Here is a 20,973-nt window from a genome sequence, read left to right on the forward strand (position 1 = left end):
AGTTGCAGAGTCAAGTTGAAAGCTCAGGATTCTCTGTCTGCTTAATATTTAGGAAAAAAGATCAAAATCTCACTAAAGTGACTTTTTTTTCCTTCAGCAGTTTTGCATACCCAATGTTGACAGCTAGATCTGAGTCCAGAATTCATGTTCATGTGCATTCATTTGATTACCCATTCATTCATCAGGCATTTCCTGAGAACAGTTTATAGGAAAACAAACAAAAAAGGCCAACCCAAATTCTTGATTTCAAAGAACAATGTGTCCGTCTGGGGGACAACATACACACTTGACAGGAGAACCCTACAAAGCAGGCACATTGGATAACAGCTGGATGTTGAGAGGTGACAGGGAGCACTTACTGTTGCCTGTGACAAGCCACCACGGGAGGCTTGCGGAAGTAATACTGTTTTGGTTGGATTTCTTTTCTTTTTTTTGAGCCATGCCCATGGCATGTAGAAGTTCCCGGGACAGGTTCACTGCGCCACAGCAGTGACAATGCCCAATCCTAAATCGTCAGGCAACCAGGGAACTCCAGGCTGGATAAAAGAGTTGGTGCACACTGGTAGAGGGAGCTGGTCATTTTAGGCAGGGAGAAGCAGCTGCCCAAGATTAGAAATGAGACCATCCTGTGTAGGGAAGGTGGCCCAACCAGCTTGACTGGACAACAGCAACAGACGAAGCTGGAGAGTTGAGGATCACAGAAGAGTTGATGAAAGGGCTCTGAGTGCTAGGAATTCAAACTTAAAAAGCAGAAGGAGTGAGAGATTCTTTCAAGAGCTGCGAGTAGGAGAGACTGAACTAGGGAGAAATTGTGGACACAAGACCAACTAGAAGGCTTCTTAACCAGTCCTCTGGGTGAAGCGATAGGGGTTTAACTGGTGTCAGGACTGTAAGAATAAATTAGAAGGGAAAGATCCAAAGGATATTGTAGAGGAAGACTCCGCAGACCATGGTAATGACTTGGATTCAATGGGCCAAAGAAAAGAAGAAGTAAACAAACTCTACATTCTGATTCACAAAACAGGCCAGTCAAGCATTACACGTTAGTAATTTTTTTATGTTAAATGAATCAACTTGAAATGACTGTTCCTGAAAAACATTTTTATTACCTGGCCATTAGGGTAAGATAAAGCTCTGTGCTGTATAAGAAACCTAGATTCCTGCTTAAAACTTATTAATAGACATTGTTACTCTTGATTTCTTAAAAACACATTTCTATAAAAAATGTCTAGGGACATTGATTTAGACTTCCCATATAAATTTTCATCTGGATGAGGCACAACTGGAACTGAATAATAAAAATAATTTGGATTCATACCCAAGGCATACATCTGTGTTGTACATGTCCATAAAAGATTCTATTAAAAAGTTTAGATTAAATTAAAACTTTTTTTGGAAATTGCATAAATAAGACCTAGGTCATTGTATTCAAATAAAGGTTAGGATCCAGTTGAAACATAAAAGGATGTTATATTCAGGGTCAGTGTTTGCTATGGTGAAAGAACATAGATAAAATCAGCTAAAGGCAGAGGTCGGGAATAGAGTTGGGGGTCCATTAGGTTTGGCTGCCGAGGGAAGCCCTCCCTGAGTCCTGGGGTGCTGATTCAGAACACATACATACAACCCCCGGAGAAAATGGCCCCAACTCTGCCAGGTCTTGCCATCTTGCTTGCCTGTAACTGTGTCACCAAAAGGTTTTCTAGTTTCCTTGATTCTTTTTGTTTTGTTTGATTTTTTTTTTTCTTTTAGGGCCACACTTGTGGCATATGGAAGTTCCCAGGCTACGGGTTGAATTGGAGCTGCAGCTGCTGGCCTGCACCACAACCGCACAGCGACGCCAGATCTGAGCCCCATCTGTAACCTGAGCTGCCACTTGTGGCAACACCGGATCTTTAACCCACTGAGCGAGGCCAGAGATCAAACCCACATCCTCATGGATACTAGTCGGGTTAGTTTCTACTGAGCCACAGAGGGAACTCCTACCTTCCTTGGCTCTTAATTCCTTTAGGATTCAATAATTTTACTCTCATAAATGATTCGTGTCCTTGCAATAAATCTTTCTAAAATAAAAATGAAATAATGCAAAACTCAAAGAGTGAAAGGGTTACATAAGCAGTTAATATTAACCTTAGCATGGCTTTTCTCTTTTTCATAAGTTAGCTAAAGTTTTTCTATATTATTTTAGTAAAACTGTGATAAAAATAACCAATAAGCAGGAAACAATACCTGTATACACACATACACGTGAAAAATTGTATTTCTGGTGAAAATCACTACATTCCCATGGTCAGAAATTGTTTGTTGCCTCAATTAATTTCATAATAGGTAATGAATGCAATACCTATTATACTACCTTTTCTATTGTATCAAAATATATAAAAATAAACACAGTGGAAGGATGTCTTTCTCACCCCCACTCAGGCTCTCTAGTTCCTCAGTTGTCACTGTTGCGACTCAGTAATCACAGCTACCAGTATCTTAGAAATTCTTCCAGAGATATGCAGTGCATTTACACAGAGGAAGATTATTTTGGATAGCAAGAGGAATGTGGGAAAATAAATTACGTTTCATTCTGCTGTCAGATTTCTCTTTCTTGGATTTCATGGAAGTAAAGATAATCGGTTGAAAAATAAAGAGAGTGGGAATGAAAGCCATGAACTTAGAGACTATGAGTAAAGAATTGGACTGTGTGCTGCAGGAGATAAGACTCCCACCTGTGGGGTAAGACTGAGAAGGGGAAGGATGAAGAGACGGAAGCAAAGCCAAGGCAGAACGTAGGATGAAATGGCTACAGAAGGCTGGACACGACACAGCAAAGGGGAGGATGTGCCAAGAAAGAATGTCTTGGTAGGCAACGAGAGGTAACAAACAAGGATGGAACCCAGCCCAGCAACCATGGCCCACATGCAACAGGGAGTGAAACTGCAACACTCAGGAGGCTCTCCATCTCCTTGGCTCAACCTACCTCATAGCTGCGTCTATCCTGGGAGGTCAGCTCAAAGCAGCATTCTTTCTTGGAATCTTTTCGCAGGTAGGGGGCCATCCGTACAGTGTAGCCTTTAATGAGAAAGGTCCCTTTGGGCTGCTTGCCTGCAAGAGAGGAAAGCTTCCTGTATCTCCAGAGACATGCAACTGCCAAGGGAGGGCATCTTCTCTGGTATGTAAAATAAAAGCACAGAAACAGCTGTTACATCCCTGAGGAACCACAACAGTCAAGGAAAGGTTATTAGGGAAGCTGAAGAAGAGGCTACAGTGGTGGAGAGGCAGATATCACTGCCAAGCTAGGGCGATGCAACAGGAACGGTTATTTTGCCAAAAGAGTACAACAGAGACAGAGAATTTATTAGAATGTTAAGAGATCTATAATAACAGAAAGAAGGAATTATTACAGCAGGGAGAGCGTGGCTGTAAATATGAGGCTCTTGAAGGCTATTAGAGAGCTAAAACATTATTATCAGGGCGGGCAGAGCTCACATTTGAGGGGAGGGACAGCAGCACAAGGGGGCATTATAAGTTCCCAGGATCTCCTCCCAGGCCCTGGGTAGCATTTGGGCTCCAATTCTTTCCCTTTCCTGCTGGTCAGGTGGGAATTTATGCTAGGGGGAGAATCATTAAAACTCAGTATTTTATTCCCCTCGCAAGAGGTCAGATTGGGAAGTAGCAGAGTACACTTGAGGCTCACTGGGTGATGAGGAAGGAGATAAAAGGAAAAGGACCATGAGGCAGCGAAAGGAGAGACTCTGTGGCCTGCCACTCTCTTAAAAAAAAAAAAAAAAAAAAAAAAAAAAAAAAAGAGGAGTTCCTGTTGTGGCTCAGCAGAAATGAATCTGACCAGCATCCATGAGGATGTAGGTTTGATCCCTGGCCTCACTCAGTGGGTTAAGGGTCCGGCATTGCTGTGAGCTGCGGTGTAGGTTACAGACGTGGCTTGGATCCTGTGTGGCTGTGGCTGCGATGTAGGCCTGGAAATCTCCATATGCTGCAGGCATGGCCTTAAAAACAAACAAACAAAAAAGATATTGGAAACAGGAAAAGAGGAGGGCGTTCCCAAGGAGGATTCTGTGTCCTCACAGTGTGGTTCAGGCAGACCGTGTAGAAGAAAGGGACCAACACATCCCATGGGAGGCATTCTGCCTCGTGTCATGGGGAATGGATTGTTTTACAAGTGCTTTTTGATGATGATGGTGATGAGAGGGACGGCAGTGGAAAGACAACGTTAAAAGAAGAGAAAAGGAAAAGAATCTGTCTCCACCTGCTCGAGCTACAAGAAATTCACAAACACTCTATACTTCCTAAGAAAATGTCTTGGGCACAATAAGAAGTAACTGGCGAGCAGGGAGCCGTGCAACAGTGCTTTTTGACACCAGAATCTTTTTTGTTAAAGTATCTCTCCTTGTTCTAACTGGCCACTAAAATGTTTTGTTGTTCTTTGGTCACCAGATTTTATTTCACTCTGACAGCAAAATGGTCAATAAAAGTCTCCAAGCCTCTCGCTCTTGCTCTCCCTCCTCACCTTGAGTAGGAAGGATGAATGAACAGGATACCTGGCTTTCTATCCAGATATGCCAACCACATATTTAAATGCAAAGGAAATGCTGAACATTTTTACAAGGACATATATATTAAATTAGCTTGAAGTTTAAAAACAAACAAACAAAAAATCCCTAGAACCTGGTTGGCTTGTATGCATAGAATTCAGGGGAGAAATTGTAGTTGCTGGATTTGAAAGTGGGCTGGGGGTTGGAAGGATGCAGGGCTTTATGCTTTACCCCCTCGATGGGAAAGGCTCTGAAGAGTCATGACAGCGAACCCAAGATAAGGGTCAGTGATACCTGGGGCAGGCAGAGGCAGAGTGAGGGAACTGCCTGAAAGCCCAAGGGCAAATCTTAAGGATTCTACGTCACTTAGCAAAAGCTGTTCTTTCTGCTACCTTCGTGCCCAAAGTACAGGAAGTCCAAGGGCAACTGGGTAGATATTCCCTAGACGGGATATCCAGGCATTCGGAGAGAAGTAAGTCCGGGAAAGAAGACAGAGAGGAGAAACTGAAAATTATTGGAAGGACAATAAAGGATGTCCTTCGGGTCACTGGTCTCTGCGAGAAGGTTGCAGAACCCAAGAAATCCCCCACTAGAACTGCTATTTTTCTTGAGCTCTCTCTTGCTTTGTGGAATTGCTCCTTCGATGGGAGGGTATACCCTATTCGAAAGTTTGCATTCACCTACAATGATAACTTGTAGCTTGTATTTATTTGTCTTTGCCTCCAATTTGTGCTTATATCTTTTTTTTTTTCTCACAAACTAAGCAATTGTGTTAAGCATGGATGGGAGGGCTTCTAGGAATAGCTCCTGAGTGCTGTGTTTGGTGGAGTCAGTGGTGGTTAGTTAAGAAGCTGCCTCTGGCTTGACTCAACACGTTGCTGCTGCCGCCATCTGGCTGAAGGGAGTCTCTCCGGCTAAGCAACCATGTGGGTCTCAACAACACTCCAAGGCTCTAGGGATGTCCACTGGATGACTTCCCAGGAACCAGTAGGGATAAAGTTTGGAGCATCCTCTTAGAGAGTCAAGGGTTCTATTTCTGGGTCATTGGGAAGCTGAATCTTTCTCAGAATTAATTTTTTCAATACTTCATATTATTAATGCCTATAAAGCATTTGAGGTTTTTCTTTTTGAAGAATGTCAAGGGGGAAAAAAAAAAAGAATGCCAAGGTGTGCAACCTTGATAATGCTATTAGTCGTAATAAAAGGTAACCTTTTAACATGCTGACCACCTAACCTAGTGTTTAAAGGGGATATAATTTCTAAACTGGCATCTGAGTTTTTGGTGATGAGCAAGGTATTCTTTCCCCAAGGGCACTTCTTTCCCAAGCCTGTCCCTTTATGGGTGTTAGCTCAGGACTGCTAGGTTGAGATCTAAGTGCTGGAGCATTTACGAAGTGCTTGCACCCAGGAGTGAGAGGCTGCTGTGCAAATGAAGAACACTTACTTTTCTCATTAGCATAGTAGTAGAAGAGGCCTCTGCTGACAACACACCATCGCTTTTGCCACTCTGATCCAAAAAAACTATGATCTAAACAGAACAGCAGTAAGGGACATAAATTCAGGTAACTACCATCACTGAAGAGTCCGTAAAATCCAACAACACACGGTCCAGTGTGTTATTGTTTTATTTCCCAGGTTAATGGACTGTAAAACCCTCCCTTTCACCCCCACAGGTTATCCCATATTGACTCAGAGGCCAGAGGACTCACTGAGTTAAAGGTCCAAGTTCTAAACAGGTTTTGCCTGCGCTGACCCCTCACAGCTGTCAGTTTTCCCTTTAGATCATTCAGGTTTTAATCTTATCCTGCACCTTTAAAATTCTGCTTGAGATCTTTCTGCATTGCCTTGGAGCAAACCAAAGTGATACTCCAGGCTATGGGTGAAAGAGGGCTTCCTTTGTGCTAAACCAATTTGCCCTAAGGTTAAACCTGGTACTCCCAACCCTAGCAGTACCTAATTCTAATCCAATAAGTGAAAGCAGAAGATTGGGGCTTGTCTGAAACTTAAAAGTGGGCTGCTTCACATATGCATATAAAAATTACACGCTTAGCAACATTTTCACTCTTTATGCAGCACCCTGAGAGATGAGAACAAGAATATAGTCATTTATTTATTGATTCAACAAGTATGTACGTATATATTTATGTATTTTCTTTTTTGGCCGTCTGAGGCATAAGGAGTTCCCAGGCCAGGGATCAGATCTGAGCCACAGTTGTGACTATTCTGCAGCTGTGGCAATGCTGGATCCTTAGCCCACTGTGCCGGGTCAGGGATTGAACCTGTGTCCCAGAGCTCCAGAGACGCTGATGATCCCATGGACCACAGTGGGAACTCCAACAAGTATTTATTAAGCATCTGTTGTGTACCAGGTGAGGAAGGTAGAACCAATCCCTGTCTTGATGAAGTGAAGATATGGGGCCATCCCTCTTCAGCCTACACACAAACACCAGACCTTCTTTTTCTTCTTACCTTAGACTTGCCTAAAACTGTATTGGGCACAGAAGAGGCACCCCCTAGGCTAGCCCTCTTTTTCCTCATGTCCCTTCCCTCCTTGAAAAGTTCTGAGATCTGGGGGTCTAATCATTACCTTTGCTTTTCTTCTCTAGGTATCCTTGCTTGATGATATTATCAAGCTCTTGAGCTCCTCTTGTGATGTCTTCCATTCCTAAAAGGAACAAGAACAAAATGTTTTGTTGATCTGACAGAGTTTTCAATTATTGGGGCTACTTGAGATCATTTATATTAATGAAAGGGTACAGAAGGGCTATTGCTTAAGTACGGCACAAAATAAAACAATTTCTAGATGATTGGGGGGGTAAATTTTCTTTCTGTTTAATGCTGAAATTACTTAAAATTATTTCAACATATGTTAGTTTGTGCAAGAGGAGGCAGCCTAACTATGTTCCAATTGGTAAGAAAAGGACTTCAGAGAATCGAGAATTTGCTTGAATAAATACACTCGGCTCTAAAAACACCTTAGTAAATACAATTTTTATTGAGTTCACACAAAGAACAACTATGCAAAGCTGAACTTGGCAATAACCGCCAAATCCTGATTTTGTTAAAGTATGGGAAAGAATCTAGAATGGTAGATGCCTTTGCACAGAGAAGACCTGGAACTGACATTAGCCTTTAATTGAATGCTGCTAACATTCTTGGTTTTCAATTAGCCTTGTTAGGTACAAATTTATTGGGAAGTCAAGATCCCAATCTATCTTCCACCACTGGGGTTTAAACTTATTTCACAGAAGGGAGAGACAAAGAAGAAGGAATTTACTCCTCAACAAATAAAATGAAACAAGAACAAAAAAGCGAAAACAATTTAAAAAATACAACTCTATATTTCTTAATTAGGAGAAATGGAGTGGGCTAGAATAACTCTGACATTTATTCTTTTTGGTTCCCATCCCAAATCTCTTCTGGTTTGCCTTAAAATATTTAGAAAACAAACAAAATATAAGCCAAATTAAGACACAACACATATGAACTTACCAGGTCACCTATACAATACTTAGAGACTCTTGGGTGGAATAAGTTTCTTTTGATCACACAATTTTTTTTCTTTTCTTTTTTTTTTTTGTCTTTTGTCTTTTTGTTGTTGTTGTTGTTGTTGCTATTTCTTGGGCCGCTCCCGCGGCATATGGAGGTTCCCAGGCTAGGGGTTGAATCGGAGCTGTAGCCACCCGCCTACACCAGAGCCACAGCAACGCGGGATCCGAGCCGCGTCTGCAACCCACACCACAGCTCACGGCAACGCCGGATCGTTAACCCACTGAGCAAGGGCAGGGACCGAACCGGCAACCTCATGGTTCCTAGTCGGATTCGTTAACCACTGCGCCACGACGGGAACTCCACAATTTTTTTTCTGAATGACTGAAACAACTGACATTTATTCAGTGGTGGCTCCAAATTGGCACTTTGCTCAGCACTTTACTTTTTGTTTAAAAAGTAACATTTAAATATTTTATTTTATCCAAATATAGTTGATTTACAATGTTGTGTTTGTTAGCGAACAAATTAGCAAAAAAAAAAAAACAAAACCAAAAAACCATTTTAAGACAATTTAAAATGCAACTAAAATGATTTTTTTGCTTCTAAGCTGTTTCAAGCTTGGTTTTAAAAATGTAGATCAGAAGAACTTTTCTTTTTCTTCTTTAGGGTATCTAAGCGCCTGATTCTTTATCCTATTTGTCCTTATTGTCAACTTCCTTGTTCAGGGACTGTTTTCATGTGTGTGTTTTACAGTTAGCAAACTCCGTGGCTGCTATAAATCCCCCCAGATGGGTCTCAGGGTGCACGCATGAGAGAACACGGCAAGGAAAGGTCTCTTGCCTAGGATCCCTTCATTTCTTCCAGCCCTCTGAAAATTCTAATAGCTCTTTGAAAATGCTCTCCCAGAAAATAGAAGCAGATCCTACTGAGGGTGAGGAGAAGGCCCAGAGTGGGTGAGAAGGCTCTTTGAAGGAGAGCCCATACTTTCTGCAACGCTGTCAAAAAATTGCTGCTAGAGACCTAAAAACTAAATGAAAAACACAGGGGATAAGCAAAACAGGATCCCCTAAGCCTGGAGTTCCCATCTTTTCTTCCCACTATTTATTTATTTATTTTTTTGCCTCTCTCTTAAGGTCTTGTTAAACTTAGAGACACCGCTTCTTGTTAAAGATGCTGAGAGTCTGAATCATAAAAGACATCTTAAACGTTCTATTAGAATTCAAACCCCCCTTTTTAATGCAAATCTAAATGCCATTTTATGGAACATCTATAATTATGAAAATGGGAAGACATTGCCTCGTGTGCGGGGAGAGTCTGTGAGTATGAATATTACATTAATGTGCCCACACCAGCTCACTGATCCTGCTGGCAGGAGCATAAAAAATGCTTGAGTGAAACTTTTATTTAGATGTTAAGACTCCAGGCCCCAGCGGGGTGACAGAGACAGTCCCTGTGAGTTGCCATCAGAGAGAGCGCTTGAATTGAATTACCCAGGGGGGAAGGAAGTAGTGATGAGCACTGCTTCGCTTATTTAATTTCATTTACTTTCAGTACATTATCAGCGTGAGGCTTTTCTCTCCCTACCAACTGAAACCCAAGAATGCCACCACCAAGAAAACAAAGACATCATGCAGCAGAGATGTTTGAACTCCAAGTCACTAATTTTAGGACACAAGGAAGAGTATCATCACCACCTTCTCACCCCCAAAGTCACACTTGCTTTGCTAAAATTGGGCACTGAATGAGTTGCTGAATTTCTTCGCTTGGTCCTTCACCCACAAGCTTCTGAAGAGGAAGAGAGCTGGAAGTACAGTATTTTACATGCTGTGTTTTTGTCAGATGTGTTATGTTGCTTTCTTCTGAGAGGGAATCTGTACCGAACTCTCTTGCCTGGTTTTTCTTATGGGTGGTGGGAAAAAATGGGATTATAGGTGAAGTTTGGAATGGCTCTGGATAAATAGATCAAATCAATCTTCATTCTACTGGTTGTCTTCTGTGTATAAGGCACTCTCTGGCGCCTTACACAGAACTGTGTACAGAACAACAGAATTGTTCTCAATGTAAAGTTGACTCTGGGCTCAATCTCATTAGCTCCCTGATCTATCAGACAAGATCGAGATCTGGCCCAATTCAAGATGGGAAGCCACCGTGGCAATTGAGCTATCTTCTGTTTCCGTGTCAGCTCAGGGTCCCATGGATCAAGAGCTGGTGGTCCTGAGGATGTACACGCTGGCCTCAGTTCCGGGAGATGAGGCAGGAGCAGTCTTGGATGCCTGAATTCACACCTACTGGCAGAGGAACAGATCTGCAGAGCTGCTTGACGTGTAATAGAAAATATGCAAATGCTTTGCAAGAGGGTAACAAAAATAGAAAGAAGCCACAAACAACTACATGAGTTGCCATTTTAAGGCAAAACATTTATATTTAAACATACAATTTTTTAAAAAGTTGAGGCTTTCTTCTCGATAACCTGAAAAAAAGATATCACCAACTTAATGAAAAAAAAAAGAAATGATTTAGATTTATTGGGCATAAATGGCCCTTTGGAGAAACCTACGAGTGTATCACATTATATCAGCACAAAACAGAATTACATTAGTGTCATAATCTCTCTCTACCACTGCACTTAACTAAATCTCTCCGAATAGCCCACATAAAGAAAAGATTCACTTAGCCGAAGGATGTGGGGCCATATAGATAAGATCAACAGAGAAGTATGTAATCCTGAAGTGATGGCCACCCAACTTTCATGGCAGATGAAGATAAAGGAAATTCTCAGACATCTTTTCCTCCTCATCCAGATGCCTTAAAACCCTTGCATCCCAGCCATACCCACTCTATAATAAAGAACGACAGAGTAGGAGTCCATCTCTCAGCACTAAACATGACTCCTCCGTCAGCTATGCACAGCAACAATGGAGGCCCTTTGGAGTGTGAGGCATTTCCATAAAGCAGTCAATAAAAAAGACACGGGAGCTTATGTGAGTCACGGCCTATTTAATCAGCTGCATTTAGCCCACTGAGAAAAGAGAATTGAAGAGATCAGTTGGCAACACCATAGCATAAGGCTAATAGCACAAAAGGCCGCACAATTTCTACTGTAAAAAGGCTGCAGCCCCTTCAGAACAAACGAGGGCCCACAAACTTTCATTAGAGGTGGCTGGTTTAGTCTCTTGCTCAATCAACCTGAAATGAAAATCATTGATTAAAAAAAAATTTATTCAACTCCTTCTCCTCCCTAAATTGTGGACTTCTTCCATTCTTCCCTTTCCTTTTAATTCAAGTTCTTTTCACTGGTTTGAAACAGGGGACCAAACCAATTCCTGACTAGATAGAGACTGATAGCTATCAGGGTGAGTTTCAGGGAGGGTGAAGTTTAGCAGGTTCCCTCCTTAAAGTACCAGTGATAAAGGACTTGGGGAGTTGAGTAGATGAGGCTGGAGAAGATTTAATAATTGAAGGTTGGGAATGGTCAAATTCCACTCGCAATTCTGATTTACTCACAGATTGTGGGTGTGTGTGTGCATTTGCAAAATGACAAACATACACTTCACAATGCCTCAAATGGACAAAAGGAAAGAGGGTATTCCAGGTAGGATGGGTGGTGGAGTATCCTCCTGTCTGGTAGTTGCTGATCCCCAATCTGCTTGTTAAACCCTCTCCTTTGTATTTGGTTTTTAAGTCCTTCTTTGTAAGCTCATTACGGCTCTTCCTTAGTGTCTAGCACTTCTGGGTTATTTTTTGCTTTTTTCCCCCTCGATTTTCAGGAACCAGTCAATAAAAGACAGTTTGAGCTGTCAGGCAAGAAGTCTTCATCCCATGATGTTAACAGGGAAGTTAGTTTAAGTGGCTCTTCTTTCATTAGTCCCTTGAGACAGGCTTCCATAATTTTTAAATTTCAGTGGTTCCATTCAGTATCTACTTGAGTTGACACTTACTCCTCACTCTCTTCCATCTTTGTGCTTCACTTATTAAGGAATTTAGACCAATATGTGTAAGATGAAGAATTCTAAATCATTAATAATAGACTTGGGATCTAAACGTTTCAAAGGCAAAGAAGGCATTCAAACAAGCAGCTTTAATTTCATGGAGAAGCAGATGAAAGGAAGTGGTTAAACACAATGTACTTAATCGAGTTCTTCGACAAGCTGTGACACAAGAAGCTAAGAAACAAAACAAGTGCAATTGGAGCCAGACTGAAGCATGTCAGAAAATGGGAGAAATAAGAATCTGAAAAAGAATGGATATGTGTGTATGTATAACTGAATCGCTATCGTGCAGTAGAAATTAGCACAACAATGGCAAATCAACTAAACTTCAGTAAAAGTTTGAAAAGAGATAGAAAAAAAGGAAAATGATAGAAACCACACATTTGTGACTCGCAAACCAACACAGGAGACAACATTCAGGAGATCTTCATGGACTCTAGTTTTCCATCCAATTTTTTACAGACTTTAAAATGATCTGTTAACCCAGGTAACAGACCAAACTGTGTAAAAATCTGTGGACAAATATTGTTAGACTGAGGATACAAAAAATTCATGATAGATTCTAGGCTGGAAGTACTTAGAATAAAAGCAAATAATTGATGTACAAAATAATTAAAACTAATATGTTTTAACAACAATGGTTTTAAAAACCTAACAAGTTTCAGTCTGCATTTTATCAAGCATTTTCACATCTCATTTCAGTGCCTCAACATCCCTGAGAGGTGTGTATTACCACCTCCACTTTATAGACTTAGGAAACAGGCTTGCTGAAATTAGGGGACCTGCTGAAAGCTGCATCGATAGAAAATCCCATGCACTTTCCACCACAATGAACTTTAGCTGCAGAGACACACTCAGCAGTAGCTGAGGAAAGACAGGGTCTTCCCAATTCACTTGTCCACAAAAGAAACCCCATTTAACTATGGAAAAAGAAATAGACACGATGTGTGGCTATTTTCATAGAAATTATTTTAAGACCCTGTATATGCTGCGTGGTGACCAGGGGTATTGTGTGTGTGTGTGTGAATTTTACTGTTTATTTTTCATCACTTCCCAGGAAATTGTGGTGAAGTGAGAAAAATGCACTTTGAAGGCAGACATTCCTGGGTTTTCTTTCTCTCTTTCTTTCTCTCTCTCTTTCTTTCTCTCTTTCTTTCTCTTTTCTTTCCTTCCTTCCTTCCTTCCTTCCTTCCTTCCTTCCTTCCTTTCTTTCCTTTCTTTCTTTCTTTTTCTTTCTTTTTCTTTCTTTTCTTTCTTTTCTTTCTTTCTTTCTTTCTTTCTTTCTTTCTTTCTTTCTTTCTTTCTTTCTTTCTTTCTTATTTTCCTTTCCTTTCTTTTCTTTTCTTTTTTCTCCTTCCTTCCTTTTTTTTTTTGACTTTTTAGGGTCGCACCTGTGGCATGGTAACCAAGGTTTGTAAAGCCTCTCTGACATGAGTGATTCTAGAAAAGGGAAGGCTGTTCCAGCATAGAGGTCATGCAGGAAATTTGAACATGATTTGTTTACTCTTTTTAAAAATTTTTATTTCTTATTAGGGTATAGTTGACATATCGTGTTGAGTCAATTTCTGCCGTAGAGCATAGTAACCCAGCCATACATATATATACATTCTTTTTCTCCTATTCTCTTCCCTCATGTTCTATCCCAAGAGTCTGGGTATAGTTCCCTGTGCTATACAGTAGGACTTCATTGCTTTTTCTTGTTTTAAGTTTTATTGAAGTGTAGTTCATTTACAAGCTTGTGATAATTTCTGCTGTACAACAAAGTGACCCACTCATACATATACACACATCCATTCTCTCTCAGATTCTTTCCCCCATAGATGATCACAGAATACTGGGTAGGGTCCTCTGTGCTATACAGCAGGTTCCCGGTGGCCCGTCCTTCCATGTACCTCAGTGTGCACGTAGGACCTCATTGCCTGTCCATTCTAAATGTCATACTTTGCATCTACCACTCGAAACGCCTCATCCATACCACTTCCTTCCCCCTCCCCACTGGCAACCACAAGTCTGTTCTCTATGTGTGTGAGTCTGTTTCTGTTTTGTAGATACGTTCATTTGTGACGAGTAAAAAGTTTTAAAAGACAAGAAGATTTTTAAGCCAAATATCCAAATTGGTTTCTCTTCATAAAACTGTCCATTGATAATGCCAAGCTACAAGGTAACACATAAAACTCATGAATTTTCATGGTGGAAGAAGAAACTTGTTTCTATAAAGAGGCACCACACTAATGACCACAGAAGCCTGTGGTTTTTGAGGAGGCTCCTCTTCCATGTCTTTCCTTTCAGTGGGATTTTACTTATAAGAAGTGAAAGTGTCAGAAAAAAACCCTTTGAACTCCACATACGGTAACTTCTATACACTAATTATAGCATCCAAATAGATGAGAATAAAGAATAGCATCTGGTAGGTAAATAGTTCATCTTAATTCAATGTAATAATCCACTGATTCTCAGTCCTGGTATCAGGACCTGAGGGTATGTTTTGACCAGTTGAAAGTGTTGATCGAAAGGGCAGAGATTTTTGAATAATTCACTTTAAGAATAAGAATGGATTCAAAAGTTTCCTATAATAATATCATCCATTTGCATTCAATATGCTTTCTTAAGGGGAAAAGTCAATTAAAAATAACTTATTTATGCCACAGTCTATGGTGATTAAACACATTGATGTATTATTATGATTGTGGCAATCAAGAATTCCCACAGAGCTTTACTTCCTTGAAAAAAACTGTGTTTCTTCAAAATCACGGGTGTCCCATGGAAGTGAGTTGAGTATATGAATGTTGGTGATCATGAGTTATGTTGGAAAAAGGCTCTTGTGTCTTTTTTTATGTGTGTCTTTTTTGCCTTTTCTAGGGCCGCTCCCATGGCATATGGAAGTTCCCAGACTAGGGGTCTAATCGGAGCCGTAGCCACTGGCCTACACCAGAGCCACAGCAACGTGGAATCTGAGCCGCATCTGCAACCTACACCACAGCTCATGGCAACGCTGTATCCTTAACCCACTGAGTGAGGCCAGGGATCGAACCCACAACCTCATGGTTCCTAGTCGGATTTGTTAACCACTGCACCATGACGGGAACTCCATGTCTTCTGATTTTATTAATGATGAATACCTATAACTTAGCACCTCAGTTTTACTTTATTCCAAGAATCCATCCTTAATATAGAACCACAAAGATCCAAATGATCTGGTCTTTTTAGCAGCCAAACCACAGTAAGTGGCAATAGGGCAAAGTGAGAATCCTGCTACAAATCTAGACAGTCATGCTTCAAATGGCTTTGTGATTCTGAAAAGGAGGAGAGGATTTCAGATTCAAACTATCTTTTTACAAACCTTGAAGGATCACTGTATTCTCTCCTCTCATCCTGAGGCAGGTCGCTTTTATACGTGTTACTTGACAGCATAGCATTTATTATTTTACTTTTCAGGGTTGCACCTGTGGCATATGGAGGTTCCCAGGCTAGGGGTCGAATCAGAGCTGTAGCTGCCAGCCTACACCACAGCCCTAGCAACGGAGGATCCGAGCTGCATCTGCAACCTATACCACAGCTCAAGGCAACGACAGATCCTTACCCCACTGAGCAAGGTCAGGGATCGAAACTGCATCCTCATGGATGCTAGTCAGATGGGCTGAGCCACGACGGGAACTCCTGGCATTTCTTTTAAAATGGATGAATTTTCAAATATATTTATTAGAGTCACACACAGATGGCTCTGAGGTCTGGAGCTGGGGGACAGCTGTTACCACCTCTGATAGACTCATCAAGGAGAGCCGCTGGCAGCCTCGGGAGGCCCCACCTTTTGGGGGCTTGGGCCTAGGGCCAGGGAGGGCCGTGGCTTATAGAGAGAAGGGTGGTGGCCTGGCCTGTACAAACTTCTGCCCCTCATCCCCATGTCCTCATCTTAAAAAACAAAACAAAACAAAACAAAACAAAACTATTTATTGACTACTCTACTGGACTGTGGTAAGAACGTAAAGAAAGGACAAAGAAAAAAGGTTTGCCTAGGTTTGGAGTCACGTTTTAACTGGTTTACCTTCTCCCTGTCCACTGAGCTGTGGCCAGAAATCATCTTTCTGAAACATAGATCTGGTCATGTCACATTCTTGCTTAAAACCTTCCATTGTTCTCCCTAACCTATAGGATGAAACTCAAAACTCTCCATCACACAAAAACTTTAAACTTGGTCTCACCCTACCTTCCAGTTTCATTTTCTCCCAGCCCTCATACTTCCCAATACGCCAGCAACAATAAGTACCAGACTTTGCCTCCTGGAGCCTGCCGTGTACTTTACACTGTCAGGCCTTTGCTCATGCTGTTTTTCCTGGTTGGGAATTCCAATCTCTCGATCCTCAATTTCTGAGGACAGTGAGCTCTTTCGAGATTCAGGTCAACCGTCACATCCCCTCTGAATCTTCCTCTGTTTCCCTAGAGAGAATTACACCCCTTCCTTTTCTGTGCTCTAATACCATTTTCTGTTTTCAAAAACTTTTTAAATTTAAAAATTAAAGTATAGTTGATTTACACTGTTATGCCAATGTCTGCTGTACAGCAAAGTGACCCTGTCATACATACACAAACATTCCCTGTTTATTGAAAGAGACTGGATAGAGTTCCCTGTGGTATACAATAGGACCTCATCACTTATCCATTCTAAATGGAATAGTTTGCATCTACTAACCCCAAACCCCCAGCTTGTCCCACTCTCTCCCCTCTCCCCCCGGCAACTACAAATCTGTTCTCTGTCTGTGAGTCTGTTTCTGTGTTGTAGATAGGTTCACTTGTGCCATATTTTATTTTATCTTATTTTTTAATGTAAGATTTTCTTGTCACTGTGTAGCTGTGCACTAGCACTATGGCAACGCTAGGTGCGTAGCAGGGAAAAACAAATCTGACTCCCTCTTGGATCTGTTTCTTTGACTTTAACCTCTGTATTCTCCTGCTTTTTTTCTTTTATGGCCGCATGTGTGGCATATGGAAGTTCCCAGGCTAGGGGTTGAATTGGAGCTGCAGCTGCTGGCCTACACCACAGCCACAGCTACTCGGGATCCAAGCCACATCTGTGCCCTACACCACAGCTCACAGCAACATCAGATCCTTAACCCACTGAGTGGGGCCAGGGATCAAACCAGCATTCTCATGGACACGAGCCAGGTTCCTTACTGCTGAGCCACAATGGGAACTCTTGCCATGGTTTTTAGATTCTAATAATTAATATCATATGGTAATGCTGTTTTCTACAGAGCATTATTATAGCACATCTTGGCTCTCAGGGACCCTAAACCTTTCTCCCAATACTCTCTCCCTATTCTTGCCTCTTTGCTTCAGTTTACATAAGACCTTAGTTACTAGCAAAGCTGCTAGAAGCCTTGAGTGAGGAAATAGAAAAGGGGTTACTCCCAGGAAAAAGAAATACAGCTGTGACTCTGGGTAGAAGGCAATAGGCAGGTTGGCCTAGAAAGGGAAGGAGGGTAAAAATAGATTCACTCATAGGAAGAGAGAGTACTATGAAAAATTTTAAATGAACAAAACATCATAGTGCCTGGATTGAAATGGGGGAACAAAGAATCCAATACAGCTGTGCTTCCAGGGAGATGGGCCAGCGTTTGCATCCCTGCTGTCTAAGCAGGGAGAGTATGAATTAGAACTGGAGCATATGAACAGATGAGACCTATCACAGGGTCGGGCTATATATTAATTGCTGAAATGGTGTGGGATTAAGAAAGATTTTTCCCTTAAATATACTCAGTAAACTCTAAGGAGTTTGGTGCTAATGATTTAATTTTTTGAAGCCTAAAGAAAAGCTGCTGGTGGGAAGTCTGGTCCTTTTCATCAAGGGTAGTGCAATTCATCAGTCATATACCTGTTTCTCTCGAATCCACAGGAGCCTAAGTGCACATAGTAGGTGCCCAATAAATGTATGTTAACTGAACTGAAACCACCCCAGCCTTATGGGACCTGTGGTCCAAGAAGGAAATATGGGAGTGACTATTTGTTAGATAAATCATTTCCACCTAAGCCACAAACAGTAATTTTTGTTCTGCTGTATAGTCACTATTTTAATCTTGGGGTTGGGACTGTGAACTAAGAAAGTCAAAAAGGGAAAGAAGGGAAGCTTTAGCAAGGAAACCCAGGAGGAAGCTGGGGTTCAGAAGTCAAGAGGAATCAGAGTACTGAGAATGACAGGAAGAGGGATGAGGAGGATTTGGGGCAAAAAAAAAAAAAGGAAAAAAAAGTCAGGAACCTCAACAGGAGAGAACTAGTCCCTGAGCTGATTGCACAGCCTCATTAAGATACCAGGTCTCTTCACCTCAGAACTTACCTATCTTCAGAAAGGCATCAAAGGGTGGGGCCCAAAGGGAGCCATAAATAGACAAACATTGAGACAAATTCCAACAACTTAGCAAATGGATAACTGAATACCCTTCAGAAAACAGCTGTTGATGGCAATTTCTGAGCTACAGGCCTCCTCTTTCCCCAGTCTTGTTTTTTAATTTCCCTGAAAATGGTATTTTTCTCTTTGAATGTCCACATTCAAAGGTACATTTGTTTGCATCCGGTACTCAAACACCCTATGTGTGTCCAAATATTTAATACTATTGATGGTGAAAGCTTCCATGGTAATCCCATGTGTTCAAGAATTCAGTTACTCTCCAGGAGTTCCCGTCGTGGCGCAGTGGTTAACGAATCCTACTAGGAACCACGAGGTTGCGGGTTCGGTCCCTGCCCTTACTCAGTGGGTTAACGATCCGGCGTTGCCGTGAGCTGTGGTGTAGGTTGCAGATGCGGCTCGGATCCCGAGTTGCTGTGGCTCTGGTGTAGGCCGGTGGCTACAGCTCCGATTGGACCCCTAGCCTGGGAACCTCCATATGCCGCAGGAGCGGCCCAAGAAATAGCAAAAAGACAAAAAAAAAAAAAAAAAAAGAATTCAGTTACTCTCCAAACCAAGAGATTTCAGGGAAGAATCAAATGATAATAATTTTGCCTTCTCCATGTCTCTCTGGTTAAAAAAAAAAAAAAATCAGATATCCGAGCACTGCATCGAGAAAACTTTTTAAGCGAACAAAGCAGAAAATAAAAAAGAAGACTCAGGAACTAATTATTGTGATTCTCTGGGGGTATTTCAGGGTGGGTGATCTAATGAGAACTCTCACACCCCATCGGGAAGAGCTTGATGGGAATGCAGTGATCTAAGCAATGCGGCTTTGACCTGGTGTGTATCATCTACTGGACACAGGGCCACTCCCAAGCTGGACCTCGCTCCCAGCCAGCTCCATGGGTGTCTCTGTGCAGTAGTTTGGGATCAGAGCAGAAAAATGATGGCTATGATAAGGAACCTTGAGGGCAAAAATTACCCCCAATTCTTCTCGGTTACACATTTGAGATTTAAACTCTTTCTGAGTTCTTCTGTTTCCTCTGACAAAACTCAAGCAAGTTTGAAGTTACGTTGAATTTTGCAAGGAAAAAAATTAAGAAGGGGAAAATGAGGGTGATGTTTTCAGACCCAAAGTTTCCAACCAAATCACCAAGTCTGTAATTGCAAAATAAAAACACTAAATCTCAATATCTATTTGCACAGCTCATTAACTAAGGGCTCACACTCAGCAAAGGGGGGGGGGGGGAAGAAAGGAAAAAACCTTCAGCACCAAATACATATGGAAAGTTACTGTGGAGACCTGTCTTTCCTTAGGATCTAAACGAGGCTGCTGTCCCATCGGTCCGTCTGTCTTTACTGCTCATTTGGAAAGCAGCAAGTGGGGATAAGGCAGAGCGTCTTTTGTCAGACCGTGCAGGAGAGAAAAAGAGAGCACTCCTTTCCCCACTGAGTATCATGCACATTATGGCAGGCGCTCGACCTGCTCTGCTACTGGGACAACATGATTTACAATGTGAAAAGGGAAAACCTAAATCACCAAGTAATGAAAACATTAAAGTTAATGCATCACAAGTGAGGAATTTATTACCATTAACTCCAATAAACAGTTATAAAACACTCGTCCTTTCCTGTCCATGCACAGGGACACAGACACTGGACTTCATTAAGCTCAACTTTCTTTTCTTCTTCACTAGACCGGTCATGTGTGTTTGAACCAACCACCATTTATTGTTAAGCGGACTGGTTCATTTTCCAGGACTGTAGAAAGCTGAAGGCACATCCATTTTGCTTCACGGTGCTTGGTATAGACGGATGAAATAGCAAAGTTTAGAAGACATGCAGTTCGGTATTGCTATATAAGTTTATTTAAAAGTCCCTAAAATGTATGTCTGATAAAAGCAGAGTAGCTCTTCCGAGCAGCCTGTCGCAGAGGCAGGTACATAAGTAATAATGCCTGGCGAGGAGGATGGCATATGGGAAGCCAGTGCATGTCAGCCGCGTTTAGCTGAATAATTTTTCCCTTGTTATTGTTTGGGATAGCACCTTAGAAGCCTGAGATGGAAGCCCATTTCCTTCGAACATCTTTCTCTGTCACAGGGGCATACCAGTTTATTACCATCAGGTTGTTCATGAACAAAAGAGGCTGCACATATTGGATGGCTAAGGTAGATTGGCTCTGGGTTCATTTGTTTTAAAGGAAAAAAAAAAAAAAAAAAGAACGAAAGTGTCTTTTTGGAAAGCCAACTCTAATCATGGAATTGCCTGGGTGTTACAAAGCAGACAGGAGATTCAGGGGTCCCTGACCAAATAGTTACAATGGTGACAGTAATAACAGTAACACTTCACACTGGGAGAGCACTTTAGTGCTTGTAAAACACTTTCCTTTATGGCACCTCTTTGATTCTGTTACAGACAGAAAGGCTTCCAGAGTCTAGCCTTCAAGAGTTGAAACTGAGGTTCCGAGAGGATAAATGGCTTTCTCACACAGCTGGAAGGAAGGAGAATCAAGACACAAACTTCCGTTTCCTAGGAAGTCAATTTCTTGAGAATGTGCATGTCTGAAAACTTCTTT

At 41.6% G+C, this 20,973-nt stretch overlaps 1 protein-coding gene across 1 annotated transcript in view; it reads right to left on the reverse strand.

Moving 5' to 3' along the window:
- Positions 1–20,973, reverse strand: part of SKAP1 (src kinase associated phosphoprotein 1) — a 308,582-nt gene that overhangs the window by 44,754 nt on the left and 242,855 nt on the right. The window contains exons 5-7 of the mRNA XM_013979973.2: positions 7,126–7,203; positions 5,983–6,066; positions 2,966–3,090 (exon numbers count right to left, since the gene is read on the reverse strand). Coding sequence (XP_013835427.2) covers positions 2,966–3,090; positions 5,983–6,066; positions 7,126–7,203 — 287 coding nt within the window. The remainder of the gene's footprint in view (positions 1–2,965; positions 3,091–5,982; positions 6,067–7,125; positions 7,204–20,973) is intronic.

The sequence above is a fragment of the Sus scrofa genome, chromosome 12, assembly GCF_000003025.6.
Source record: "Sus scrofa isolate TJ Tabasco breed Duroc chromosome 12, Sscrofa11.1, whole genome shotgun sequence".
NCBI lineage: Eukaryota > Metazoa > Chordata > Mammalia > Artiodactyla > Suidae > Sus > Sus scrofa.